At 45.6% G+C, this 14044-nt stretch overlaps 1 protein-coding gene across 3 annotated transcripts in view; it reads right to left on the minus strand.

Annotated features, from left to right (window-relative positions):
- LOC140453928 (regulation of nuclear pre-mRNA domain-containing protein 2-like) overlaps positions 1–14044 on the minus strand; it is an 89048-nt gene that overhangs the window by 23419 nt on the left and 51585 nt on the right. For all 3 annotated transcript variants that reach the window (XM_072548782.1, XM_072548783.1, XM_072548781.1), the window contains exons 3-6: positions 12369–12469; positions 10372–10410; positions 9215–9267; positions 2153–2279 (exon numbers count right to left, since the gene is read on the minus strand). In XM_072548782.1, the coding sequence (XP_072404883.1) occupies positions 2153–2279; positions 9215–9267; positions 10372–10410; positions 12369–12469 (320 nt within the window). The remainder of the gene's footprint in view (positions 1–2152; positions 2280–9214; positions 9268–10371; positions 10411–12368; positions 12470–14044) is intronic.

Here is a 14044-nt window from a genome sequence, read left to right on the forward strand (position 1 = left end):
CAAGGCAGAGTTTAATATCTATATTTGTTGACAGTACAGAAAGATGTTACGAAGAGGGTGCAAGCAATCTGCAAAAAGATCTGTTGCTTGTGGACAAGATCAAAGAACAATACAGCACAGGAACAGGCCCTTCGGCCCTCCAAGGCTGCACCAACACAGTTTGCCCTTCCGTACTAAAAGTGCCTTCACTGACAGGATCCACGTCACTTTATTCCCTTCCTATTCATGTATTCGTCCAGGTCCTTCTTGAACGCTGCTGTTGTATCTGCTTCCATCACCTCCTCTGGCAGTGTGTTCCAGGCACCCACCACCCGCTGTGGGAAAAGCTTGCCTCGCACATCACTTTTAAACCTTTTCCTCCCACTCCTACCACCCCCCCCCCCCCCCCCCCCCCCCCCTCCAATTCCGCCTTCACTTTGACCCTGTGTCCCCTAGTCATTGACCCTGCCACCTTGGGAAAAAGCTTCATACTTCCCACTCAATTCCTGCCATTCACAATTTGTAAACTTCTATCAGGTCGTTCCCTCAACCTCCTGTGTTCCAGTGGAAAAACAAACCTAGTCTATCCAACCTTTTTGACAGCTGAAATCCACCACATCAGGCAACATCCTGGTAAACATTTTCTGCACCCCGTCCAAAGTGTTCACATCCTTCTGATAGTGTGGTGACCAGAACTGTGTGCAATGGCAGATGGAGTTTAATGTAGGAAGTTGAGAGGTCATGCACTCTGATAGCAGGGATCAAAAGCAGATCATGATTTGAATAGAGAAAAACTCAAAAAATAGTGCAGCACAGAGGACCTGGGTGTTTTTATGCATAAAACATAAAATGTCAGCATGCATATGCAGCAAGTAAATGGAATTTTGGCTTTTATTTCTCACGGTTTGGATTTTAAAAATAGGGAAATAATTGATACTACAGCACAGGGTGTTGGTGACACCGCACCTGGAGCACAGTTTTGGTCTCTAGTTAAGAAAGGATGTGCTGACATTGCATCGTGTTCGAGAGAAATTCATTGGGTTGATTCCTGAAATAAAAAGGGTTGATTTGTCAAGGACGGCTGAGCAGATTTGTCTTTATTAATTAGAGATTGGAACGTCATGTTGAGGTTGCACAGGAGGTTGGTGAGGCCTCATTGTATCCAGCTTGGCTCGTCTTATTATAGGAAAGCTATTGTTAAGCTGGAGAGGGTTCAGAAACGATCTACCGGGATGTGGCCAGGAATGGAGGGTTTGAGTTGTAAGCAGAGGCTGGATAAGCTGAGACTTTTTCTACTGGAGTGTAGGAGATTGAAGAGTGATCTTACGGAGGTTTATAAAATCAGGAGGGGTATAGATAAAAGTGAATGGCTTGTGTCTTTTCCCTACGGCAGGGATTTCAAGACAAATAGGTCAGTTTTTAAGGTGAGAGAATAAAAAGTTAAAAAGACATGAGGGGCAACATTTTTGATTTGTGTGTGGAATGAACTTCCAAAGGAAGTGGTGGGTGTGGGTTGACTTATAACATGTAAAAAACACTTGGATAAATACATAGAACATAGAACAATACAGCACAGAACAGGCCCTTCGGCCCACGATGTTGTGCCGAACTTCTATCCTAGATTAAGCACCCATCCATGTACCTATCCAATAGCAACTGTTCAAAGGAGTACTGGCCAAGTGCAGGACTGTGGGACTAGTTTATTCTGGGATTATGATCGACATGGATTGATTGGACTAAAGGGTCTGTTTCCATGCTGTATGACTCCACTAGTGGGGGGGGGGGGGGGGACACAGTTACAGAGTTGGAGGTCACTCATTTCAAGTTGAGAAGCAATGGAATTTTTCTTCTCCCAAGGGCTGCTGTGAATGGCTGGATTTACCAGAAAGTTATAGAGGCTGGATCACGGAAAGCTTTGAAAGACAAGCTTAGAACTGGCACATGAGACATCGTGCCCTGGGTGAAGATCGGCCATGATTTTATTGAACGGCGAGGCAGGCTCGGGGCGGGGGGAGGAAACAAAGGTCCTACTCCGATTTTTTAGGGTTTTAGTCAAATCATAAGGAGGGCACCCATGCAAGCTAATGATAAAAGTAAGGTTCAAAACCCCTCCCCCAGTGTTCCACAACCATTCATAAGGTTAATTTGCTGCGTGCCAAATTCTGCACTCTACCTTTCAACCGTTTCAATGTCTCTGTGCTGCAAACGTCCACACGGAGGGTCCCAAGCTGCTTCTCCTTGAACTCTCTCTCATCCTCAGCTTGTTTGTAGGACCCTAGCTGGTCAATCAGTGCCTGAGGCTGCAGTGGGGGAAAAAGTACAAGTCAGATTCTGTCAAAGCGATGGCCCCCCCAAAACAAGCCCCCTGTGGCAATTAACACTAAATACTATAATGTGACAGTCAGACAAAGTACCAAAGAAAAACTGCAAAGGTAAATGTAAGCTGCGAGGTTTATATCTGTTCCCATCTGACAGCTATAACTCAGTGGCAGCACTCATTTCTGAGTCATAAGACTATAGAGGTTAGAATTTGACTGTGTAATCCAGGCCGAGCCTGCCTGTCCTCCCATAAGGACTTGAACAAAGTCCTACATCATTACTTTTAAAGCACAGAGTGTACCCCTCCAACACCCACCAATTTCAACAAAGGACAACATGAACTTCCTGAGAGTGTGTGGTGGATGTGGGCACAGTTACAACATTTAAAAGACATTTGGATAAGGACATGAATAGGAAAGGTTTGGAGGGATATGGGCCAGAAACAGGCAGGTGGGGATAGTTTAGTTTGGGATTCTGGTCAGCACAGACTGGGTGGACCAAAGGATCTTGTTCCATGCTGTATGATTCCATCATGTCGCTCACTGGAGGATAGAGTTGCGTGCAGATTGGCAAATGAAAGTCTTCCAAAAAAAGGACAGTTCTGCCTTTAAAAAGGTTGTAGATACTTAAACCTTAGAGCAACAATACTCTGAATAAAGTGGCAGCACAGTGAAGAGTTACATTTCCTACATTACAGCAATGTGCATATTTCCAAAGTACTGCAATGGCTGTAAAGCACTTTGGAACATTATGAAAGGTGCTAGACAAGTTCAATGTGTTTCTTACTAAATTGATCCCCAGTTTTGGTATTATCACTGGACAGGTACTACCAGAGACCAGGGCTAACATTTCATAGGTCATGGGTTCAAATCCCACCATGGCAGCTGCTGGAATTTGAATTCAATCAATAAACCTAGGGTAGAAAGCTAGTCTCGGGGATGGTGACCATAACAACTGCCATTCATTGTGGGACAAACCCACCTAAATAATGCCCTTTAGGGAAGAGAATCTTGCCTCCATAGCTGTTCTGGCCTACATGTGTGGCTGCAGACCCAGCAATATGGTTGACTCCGAACTGCTTGGAAACTACCCAGTAGGATTCTGGGTAATCCAAGATGGAGGACGGGAAAAACTGTAACACCTGCTCCTTTTTTGAGGTATTTTAGGTGCTGGCGGTGATTTTCTCAAATTCCAGGAGCAGCGATTAGTGTTTCATATACTGTTGCATGGTTTTGGAAATTTGGAAAAAAAAAAGTCAAAAGAATGGCAGTTTTAAAAAGGGGGAAGATAGGGAGGGAGGGGAAGAAGAGAAGGGGGGAGCGGAACGGACAGACAGAGAGGGGGGGAGGGAGGGGGGGGGGGAGACGGGGGGGGAGGAAGACAGGGGGGGGGGGAGAGACAGGGGGGGGGGGAGAGACAGGGGGGGGGGGAGAGACAGGGGGGGGGGGGGGGGGGGAGACGGGGGGGGGGGGAGACAGGGGGGGGGGGGGGGGGGGAGAGAGAGAGAGGGACAGACAGAGAGACCTGCACAGTTACTGCCTTTGCTGTTTGAATTCATGTGTCGCCAGCCATCAGAGTGCGTCTGGGAAAATTAACAAACAGCGAAATTCACAACTAACCTTGGAGGAACCTGTTTGGGAGAGGTCACAGCACAGAAACAAAACTGAATATTTAAGTGTGGCCTTACAGTAAGCCTGCAGTAATGAGGAGAGTGGGCTATTTCTTGATGATATGTTTTATTGAGATATGTCTCTTGAATAAACTTAAAATATAAGCCATAACTATTAATTTAACTGGAGCAGTGTTTTGTCAAGGAATAAGATGGTGCTATTTTCCACGTCTGTAGATTGTGAGAGCAAAAATGGATTTTAGTAAAGTGATTTGCTCTTCTTGTCGGATGTGGGAATTTAGGGAGAGTTTACTGGTTATTGAGGATTATATCTGCAATAAATGTTGTTGGTTGCGAATCCTATCAGATCAAATGGATCGGCTGGAGAGACAGTTAGAGGCAATGAGGAATTTACAAGAGCAACGGGATGGATGGCAGTTGTAGGAAGGGGGAAAGTCTCAGATACAGTCACATAGATGGGTTAACTCCAGGAAAGGTAAGAGAGGTAGGCAGCTAGTGCAAGAGCATTCTGTGGCTATCCCCATTTCAAACAGGTATGCTGTTTTGGAAAATGTAGAGGGTGATGGATTCTCAGGGGAACATAGCACGAACTGCCAAGTTTCTGATGTTGAGACTCGCTCAATGAGGGGTACATTGGGTTCCAAGAGATCAATTGTGTTCGGGGATTCTTTAGGCTGAGGTACAGACAGACACTTCTGTGGCCAGCAGCGAAAAAGCAGAATGGTGTGTTGTTTCCCTGGTGCCAGGATCAAAGATGTCTCAGAGAGGGTGCAGAATGTTCGCAAGAGGGGAGAGGGGCCAGCAAGAGGTCATTGTACATAAGGGAACTAACGACATAGGAAGGGAAAAGGTTGAGCTTCTGAAGGGAGATTACAGAGTTAGGCAGGAATTTACAAAGGAATCCTCAACAGTAGTAATATCTGGATTACTCCCGGTGCTACGAGCTAGTGAGGGCAGGATTAGGAAGATAGAGCAGATGAATGCATGGCTGAGGAGCTGTTGTATGGGAGGATTCACATTTTTGGATCATTGGAATCTCTTTTGGGGTAGAAGTGACCTGTACAAGAAGGACATATTACACCTAAATTGGAAGGGGACTAATATACTGGCAGAGAGATTTGGTAGAGCTGCTTGGGAGGATTTAAACAAGTTAGGGGGGTGGTGGGAGATAGAGGAAAGAAATCAATCCAAGACTGATACTGTTGAGAATAGAAGTGAATCAAACAGTCAGGGCAGGCAGGGACAAAGCAGAGAACAAGGTAGGACTGATATATTAAACTGCATTTATTTCAATGCAAGGGGCCTAACAGGGAAGGCAGATGAACTCAGGGCATGGTTCGGAACATGGGACTGGAATGTCATAGCAATTACGGAAACATGGCTCAGGGATGGGCAGGACTGGCAGCGTAATGTTCCAGGATACAAATGCTACAGGAAAGATAGAAAGGGAGGCAAGAGAGGAGGGGGGTGAGGCATTTTTGATAAGGGACAGCATTACAGCTGTGCTGAGGGAGGATATTCCTGGAAATACATCCAGGGAAGTTATTTGGGTGGACCTGAGAAATAAGAAAGGGATGATTACCTTATTGGGATTGTATTACAAGCCCCCTAATAGTCAGAGGGAAATTGAGAAAAATTTGTAAGGAGATCTATTATCTCTAAGAAAAATATGGTGGTTATGGTGGGGGATTTTAACTTTCCAAACAGACTGGGACTGCCATAGTGTTAAGGATTTAGATGGAGAGGAATTTGTTAAGTGTGTACAAGAATTTTCCGATTCAGTATGTGGATGTACCTACTAGAGAAGGTGCAAAACTTGACCTACTCTTGGGAAATAAGGCAGGGCAGGTGACTGAGGTGTCAGTGGGGGAGTATTTTGGGGCCAGCGACCATAATTCCATTACTTTTAAAATAGTGATGGAAAAGAATAGACCAGATCTAAAAGGTGAAGTTCGAAATTGGAGGAAGGCTAATTTCGATGGTATTAGGCAAGAACCTTCGAAAGTTGATTGGGGGCAGATTTTCGCAGGTAAAGGGACGGCTGGAAAATGGGAAGCTTTCAGAAATGCAATAACGAAAGCCCAGAGAAAGTATATTCCTGTCAGGGTGAAAGGGAAGGCTGGTAGGTATAGGGAATGCTGGATGACTAAAGAAATTGAGGGTTTGGTTAAGAAAAAGAAGGAACCATATGTCAGGTATAGACAGGTTAGATCGAGTGAACACTTAGAAGAGTATAAAGGCTGCAGGAGTATACTTAAGAGGGAAATCAGGAGGGCAAAAAGGGGACATGAGATAAGATTTGGCAAATATAGTTAAGGAGAATCCAAAGGGTTTTCACAAATACATTAAGGACAAAAGGGTAACTAGGGAGAGAATAGGGCCTCTCAAAGATCAGCAAGGAGGCCTTAGTGTGGAGCCGCAGAAAATGGAGGAGATACTAAACGAGTTTTTTGCATCAGTATTTACTGTGGAAAAGGATATGGAAGATATAGACTGTAGGGAAATAGATGGTGACATCTTGAAAAATGCCCATATTATAGAGGAGGAAGTGCTGGATGTCTTGAAACGGTTAAAAGTGGATAAATCCCCAGGACCTGATCAGGTGTACCTGAGAACTCTGTGGGAAGCTAGAGAAGTGATTGCTGGGCCCCTTACTGAGATATTTGTATCATCGATAGTCACAGGTCAGGTGCCAGAAGACTGGAGGTTGGCAAGCGTGGTGCCACTGTTTAAGAAGGGCGGTAAAGACAAGCCAGGGAACTGTAGACCAGGGAGTCTGACCTCGGTGGTGGGCAATTTGTTGGAGGGAATCCTGAGGGACAGGATGTACATGTATTTGGAAAGGCAAAGACTGATTAGGGATAGTCAACACAGCTTTGTGTGTGGGAAATCATGTCTCACAAACTTGAATGAGTTTTTTGGAAGAAGTAACAAAGAGGATTGATGAGGGCAGAGCAGTGGACTTGATCTATATGGACTTCAGTAAGGCGTTCGACAAGGTTCCCCATGGGAGACTGGTTAGTAAAGTTAGATCTCATGGAATACAAGGAGAACTAGCCATTTGGAGACAGAGCTGGCTCAAAAGGTAGAAGACAGAGGGTGGTGGTGAAGGGTTGTTTTTCAGACTGGAGGCCTGTGACCAATGGAGTGCCACAAGGATCTGTGCTGGGCCCTCTACTTTTCGTCATTTACATAAATGATTTGGATGCGAGCATAAGAGGTACAGTTAGTAAGTTTGCAGATGACACCAAAATTGGAGGAGTAGTAGACAGCAAAGAAGGTTACCTCAGATTACAACAGGATCTGGACCAGATGGGCCAATGGGCTGAGAAGTGGCAAACGGAGTTTAATTAAGATAAATGCAAGGTGATACATTTTGGGAAAGGAAATCTTAGCAGGACTTATACACTTAATGGTAAGGTCCTCAGGAGTGTTGCTGAATAAAGAGACTTTGGAGTGCACAGCTCCTTCAAAGTGGAGTCACAGGTAGATAGGATAGTGAAGGTGGTGTTTGGTATGCTTTCCTTTATTGGTCAGAGTATTGAGTACAGGAGTTGGGAGGTCATGTTGCGGCCGTACAGGACATTGGTTAGGCCACTGTTGGAATACTGTGTGCAATTCTAGTCTCCTTCCTATCAGAAAGATGTTGTGAAACTTGAAAGGGTTCGGAAAAGATTTACAAGGATGTTGCCAGGTTTGGAGGATCTGAGCTACAGGGAGAGGCTGAACAGGTTGGGGCTGTTTTCCCTGGAGCGTCAGAGGTTGAGGGGTGACCTTATAGAGGTTTATAAAATCATAAGGGACATGGATTGGATAAATAGACAAAGTCTTTTTCCTGGCTTGGGTGGGTGGGTGGGGGTGGTGGGGAGTGGAGGGAAGGTCCAGAACTCGAGGTTTATGGTGAGAGGGGAAAGATATAAAAGAGGCTCAAGGGGCAACCTTTTCACGCAGAGGGTGGTACTTGTTTGGAATGAGCTGCCAGAGGAAGTGGAGAGGGCTAGTACAATCACAACATTTAAGAGGCATTTGGATGGGTATATGAATAGGAAGGGTGTGGAGGGATATGGGCCGGGTGCTGGCAGGTAGGACTAGATTGGGTTGGGATATCTGGTCGGTATGGACAGGTTGGACCGAAGGGTCTGTTTCCATGCTGTACATCTCTATGACTCGGTGTCTCTTAAGTCACTCAGATCAAGGGACAAGTCGCAGGTGGCCTTGCTGGTGAACTCGGATTCCATTGAAGGATAATGAAATTAAACCCTGGACACTGATGGTGCAGAGGGATAGAACAGCCCTTACTGCCAACAAGCTACAGCAACTGTGGCACTTTCTTTGATTCAGCAATCGGCCCAATTGGTCCTATGCTATGCAGGTCAATGGGCTGCACCTTGGCCTAGGTTCATTGACCCAACCCAAGGAACAGAGTTCAATAACTTGCCTCAGTGGGCTGACGGACAGATCAGTCAGCTTCTATTCTTGTTGGAAGAGTGCTCATGAGTGTGATGGGATAAAGGCAGGATAAGGTGTGAACATTTGACTGGGCTTGCCCACCAAGGTAAGTTAAGAGTGAGAGGCTGCTGGCTGCCACGAAGCTGTGTCAAGTCGTGTTCCTGAAGGAGGAGTGGGTGAGGAACCTGCCAGCACTTGCTACCAACCCTGCAAGGCACAATTTCAAACATAATCTATTTCTGTTAGCAAGGAAAGGGAAGAGGCAGGGGCGTATTTAAAACAGAAATCACCCTGGGTTTGTCAGCATCAGTATAAAGACCAGCATTTATTGACCATTTCTAATAGTCCTTGGTCAGGTGGTGGCAAGTGTCTGTCCGATGCTTAATCGGACTGACAAGAAACAAAATAAAAAGAACAAATTCTACAGCAAGACACATTAAAAACGTTCAGTCAAGTGAATAACTGTGTTTTTCAGGGAGATACATGGAACTACAAAGACCAGGGCAGTCCCATGGTCCAACTCTGTAAACTGACGTGAGGCTGAACACTACAAGTCCATCTCTCCACCACAGGGGAAGGGGAAGGGATAAATAAACCAGGTCACTCTTACTGACCCCCTGATGATTGTTCAGTGATCGCAGCCCAGAAGACAAATATATTGGGAGGGTTTCTGATCACGGCACAATTAGACTCAGCCCTAGCGCCTCTCACCCTGGCACAGGCTTATATGTGGCATCAGCAGCAAGCGCCCTGCATGGAAACCGTATCCCAACAGCTGGGAGAGGAGGAACAGAAAGGGGCGAGAGGGAGAAGAAAACAGAAAGCTGAAGCACTCACCCGGAATTCAGCGAGAATCTTGGATTTCACCACAACACGCGCCTTATCACTCACTGAAAAGGAAGAGAAAACAGAGTCAGTCTGAACAGTGCACAACTCTGCAGGGCCACCACTACGATCTCAGCTAATCCAGAAGGTGGACACGTCTAATACATCGTGAGTCTTTATCATTTGGTGCACAGGTCACACAAACACTCTCTCACATGGTGTCCATAGCAAGAAATGCTGACAACCAAAAACACAAGGTCATGATGCAAACTTTTGATAAAAATAATATAGTGACTTTTGCCTCAGCACTCCGAAATCCCTATAAATTGTCTATGATATCTACCCAAACCTCCAGCTATAGCGCATCTCCTGTCAATGATGCACCTTCCTTGCCATTAACAAAGTGCCAAACAAAAAAAGGCATGGTTTCATAGAGGGATTCAGACTTAAGCCTCCTCGTCTAAACCCCAGGAAGCAATAGCTGCATTGCAATTGGATCCAATGGATTAAGGAGGAGGTGGTGAGTTAAATCAGCTTCCCTGCTCCAGCACCAAGCAAAGTGACCCAAAAGGAAGAGGACGAGTCACTCTCCAACCACAAGCAATCCCCACCTATAAGATTCCTTCCAACTACCCATCCTACACTAACACTCATAGCTCTCAAGAATGGTACCCAGAAGCACCCCAAAGGCCAGAGGGGCTCCGATCTTGGGGGCTGTCGATAATAAGCACAGGAGGTGAGCACTGTCAATTCTGAACCATTTCTGCTGACTTTTTCAATAAAATGAAATATGGTGGCAAACATCTTCCTTCACTGGCTAACCAGTCTTTCATGGCTTTAGTGCGAGAGATTCCGGGATTGTGTCCATTTCTTTCCAAAGCTTGTAAACCACCCTGTTGAGAAGATACAGGGACACAGATATCAGACCCGAATCCTCGATGCCCTATCCACAGCCAAATCAAACTGATCTATATAGAACCATCACTAACCCTATTGCCGTTACAAACCTGATTGCCAGTCCCCTTACACTGCCACACTTCTGTCCACCAGCACTAAGAAAGCATGAGGATACCACAGAGAGGGTATCGTGTGATAATCACAAAAGCTTAAGTGTTTTATTGAATACATCTGAACACCACCTTCCCCACTGCCCAAAATTGGTTCCATACCTGTTTTCACTTTTGTAAATTCAGCTGGTTTTCGTCCCACTAAAATGAATGGAAACAAGTGAAAAATAGTGAATTTCCAGATTGCTTTGTCTGCAGCCTTTTCAACAATCGCTCCAGACTGCACGGTGATATGGTTCATTTGCATTTGTTCATAAGGGAAGTGCTAATTATTAGAAGCATTTGGTGCAAAGCATCTGGCCTCATTGAACTGTTTTAACTTTGAAGACTGGTAAAATTCGGAGCCCATTCTCCCAACCACCCATCTCTGTTCATCTGTAAGTAAAGCCCACCCCTTGCCGTTAGGCAGAGGTTGCACAAGTTGGTCTTCAGCTGCTCCTCACTTGGGTGGGAGGGGCTGTGCCTTCTGTGTTTGGAACTTTCCCTGAATGAGATTCAATCCATTGCTACACAGGGAAATTGCAGATAGGGAGCCAAGATCGCTGATCAGTCTGTGGTTCATGGTGCACATTATTCGGCCAAAGTGAAAGTGAAAATGAAAATGGAGTCCAGGTGATTCTGTTCAGCTCAATGCCCTCTGCTGTCCTACACACACACACACACACACACACACACACACACACACACACACGCGCGCGCGCGAGCACACACACAGTTCAAAATTTTCTCTCTCTCAAAATTTCGAAGCTTGTTAAAGACAGACACAGTCACAGTCTCTTGATGAGGGACAGGGTGGAGGGACAGTGAGAGTGCAAAACCGACCGAGTATGTCCCACGGGTCAGATCCCTGCTCAAGACTGATATAGGCAATTTCAGGGAGAAGTGCAGATTAAAGCTGCCTTTGGGGTCTGAGAGCAAGGAAGAGGGGAGAAAACATACCCCAATTAGGAAGCCGTACAGGTGGACATGAGAGTGGTCCAGGATTGGGTGTTCACCACATTCCAACTTCAGGCAAGAATGGTCCCTTGGGAATATTCAAGGGTTGTTGGGAGCAGTGGTATCATTACCCAGCCAGAATCAACACCGCAAGGACGAAACAAAAATACACAAAACTGTTCAAAAAGTATAGGCTCCCCTTTATTGGGGGCAGCAGTTCAGGTAAAAATTATCATCCTTTTAATGGAGATGTGAGAGATTATACAGGTGCCAGGGTAATGGAGATATTTTGCAATTCACAGACCAGTATTCTGGGAAAGATGTGCAACTGGCACTGGCACTAGTAGGAGTAGGAGTAGGAGTAGGAAATTTCAAAAAGCAGCAGAGAGCTTAGGTACAGACCATGATAAAGCTACAAAGGTAGGGTGACATTTACGAAGGGTTGAGACTGTGAACCCAGCTGGAGAGCAAGGGAGTAGTTTTCGGAGTAGAAATAAGAGGCACTGGTGATCTTTTCAGTTGCAGATGGGCTGAGTGTGAGGCAGGAGATGTTGGAGAGTAATAGCTGAGGATTAGTGATCGCTAATCTTTGAGAACTTTAAATGCATTACAACAGGAGCACTGCAGGAGCATTAGCAACAGACCAGCTGGGGCACATACAGCCTTTCAACTCCAGCTACCTTCCAGACACAAGTAACTCCAAACAGCCCACATTACAAACAAACAGCAGCCTAAGAGTTAGAAGTTTTAATGTAGGATGGATTTGACGTGAAGACCTTGTGCGGCAATTCTACGCTATGTCACTCCTGAAAGACAAGGAACTTCTGACCAGAACATCCTCAAAGTACAGATCATGCTGGAACCATGTCCAAGCATCTGTTTACTCAGGTACCAGGAGAAGAGTTCTCAGGTGCTGAATAGCATGTTGCTTCTTTCAGTCTGTCAATTACTCACAAGCTAGCTTGTAATTTCCACTGTCACCTTTCAGTGATCTTGACGGGGACAAGGTGACGGATGGAGCAAAGAGCAGCACAAAGGTTTGAATGAGTTCTTTTAAGACCTCAGTAGGGACCTCAATAACTAAGGGGGCTTCAGTTTAAAGGAAGTCTCAAAATTCCTAGAATCAACAGTCTTTATTCCACATTTACACAAACCACCCTCACCAAGAGCAGCTCGCAGGTCCACAATCAACTCCTCTGGGTAGACGCTTCTCTGCTCCCATATCGTGAATATTCGCTCCACAGATTTCCGAATGGAAGGATCCCTGAAGAAAATCAAAAAAAAAGAGTATTTGTGAATTGGTGCTAGCTTTCGACTACAGACTGTTTTATTTAGCTTTTTACACCTTGGCAGTTAGTTAAGGGTATAAAAGTTTATGTGACCTCCAGTGTTATCTGTATTTTCCTCTCTGACAAAAGCAGAGGAACATACACAGTTTTTTTTTTAAAAATGGATCGTTCCTCATTTCCTCATTCTGGTTTATTTTAATATCACTGCACCTAATGATCGTTCACAACAAACTAACTACTTCTGCACATTTTACCGAATGATTCGCTCATCAAGCAGCATCGGGTGGGGGGGGGGGCAGGGGAGTCAACATTTCAGGTCGGACCCTTTCATCAGGACTGGACAGCAGATTCCGACCTGAAACGTCTACTCCCTTGTTCTTCTGACACTGCTTGACCTGCTGTGCGCTTTCCAGCTCCACACTCCATTGAGTCGGACTTTCCAGCATCTGCAGTCCTATCTCCAATTCATTCATCAATCCTGCCTTAGAGTGTGCTTCGTCTGATTAACTCTGTTGCTCTGTGACATTTCCCCTCCTCCTTCTCTGCCTCACCATCCTACGGTCTTCCCAAATGGCCCGTTTGACCCTCAGGCTGCAATGCTGTTCAACAGTACACACCCAGTTTGCTTTTCTCCTTTCGGTCTTGCCTAACACACTTGCATTGCCAACACCTTTTTGATCTGATTTCAGTGCATGTTTGGCCCTATTTTAGGTAACACTGATAAACTGCTCAAGGCACAGTTTTCTTGCTTTTCCTTTTGGGGGAGAAAAAAAAAGACTAAAATAGGAAGAAAACGAGCAGGATTCTCCCGAGTTTTCGCTGAAAGGAACTCGGCCAGTCAGTGCTCATTACTGACTGAAAGGACGACCATGAAACCTACAGGTACAAGAGTTTGCCAACGTTTTCCCGGAGAAAAGAACAAAAGGTTTCCTTGAGAGATGCCAATGTTTTAATGTGAAATGTAGCACTGAGTGACGTCTATACATATCTGCTAGCACCATGGTCTGAAATTCCTACCAGCTTCAAGACAACCAGCATCATCCTGATGCCGAAGGGAAATCACGCAGCGTGCCTCAATGACTAACGGCTGGCCGCTCTGATCTCGATAATTCTGAAGTGCTTCGAGAGATTAGTCTTGGCTCATAACAATTCCAGCCTCCCAAATTTCCCTGATTCTTTGCCAGTTAGGTGAACTGACCAAGTTAAATTGCCCATAGCGTTCAGGGATGGGGGTGCATTAGTCAGGGATTAGTGTTAAGTGATAGGGTAGAAGAATGAGTCTGGGTGGGTTACTCTTCGGAGGTTCAGCGTGGAAAGTTGGGCCAGGTGGCCTGTTTCCTCACCATAGGAATTCTATGATTTTAGACGGCGCAGTGGCTAGCACTGCTGCTGCACAGCGCCAGGGACCCGGGTTCAATTCCCGCCTCGGGCAACTGTCTGAGTGGAGTTTGCACATTCTCCCAGTGTCTGCGTGGGTTTCCTCCCACAGTCCAAAAATGTGCAGGTTAGGTGAATTGGCCAAGCTAAAGTGCCTGTAATGTTAGATGCAT

The sequence above is a fragment of the Chiloscyllium punctatum genome, chromosome 28, assembly GCF_047496795.1.
Source record: "Chiloscyllium punctatum isolate Juve2018m chromosome 28, sChiPun1.3, whole genome shotgun sequence".
NCBI lineage: Eukaryota > Metazoa > Chordata > Chondrichthyes > Orectolobiformes > Hemiscylliidae > Chiloscyllium > Chiloscyllium punctatum.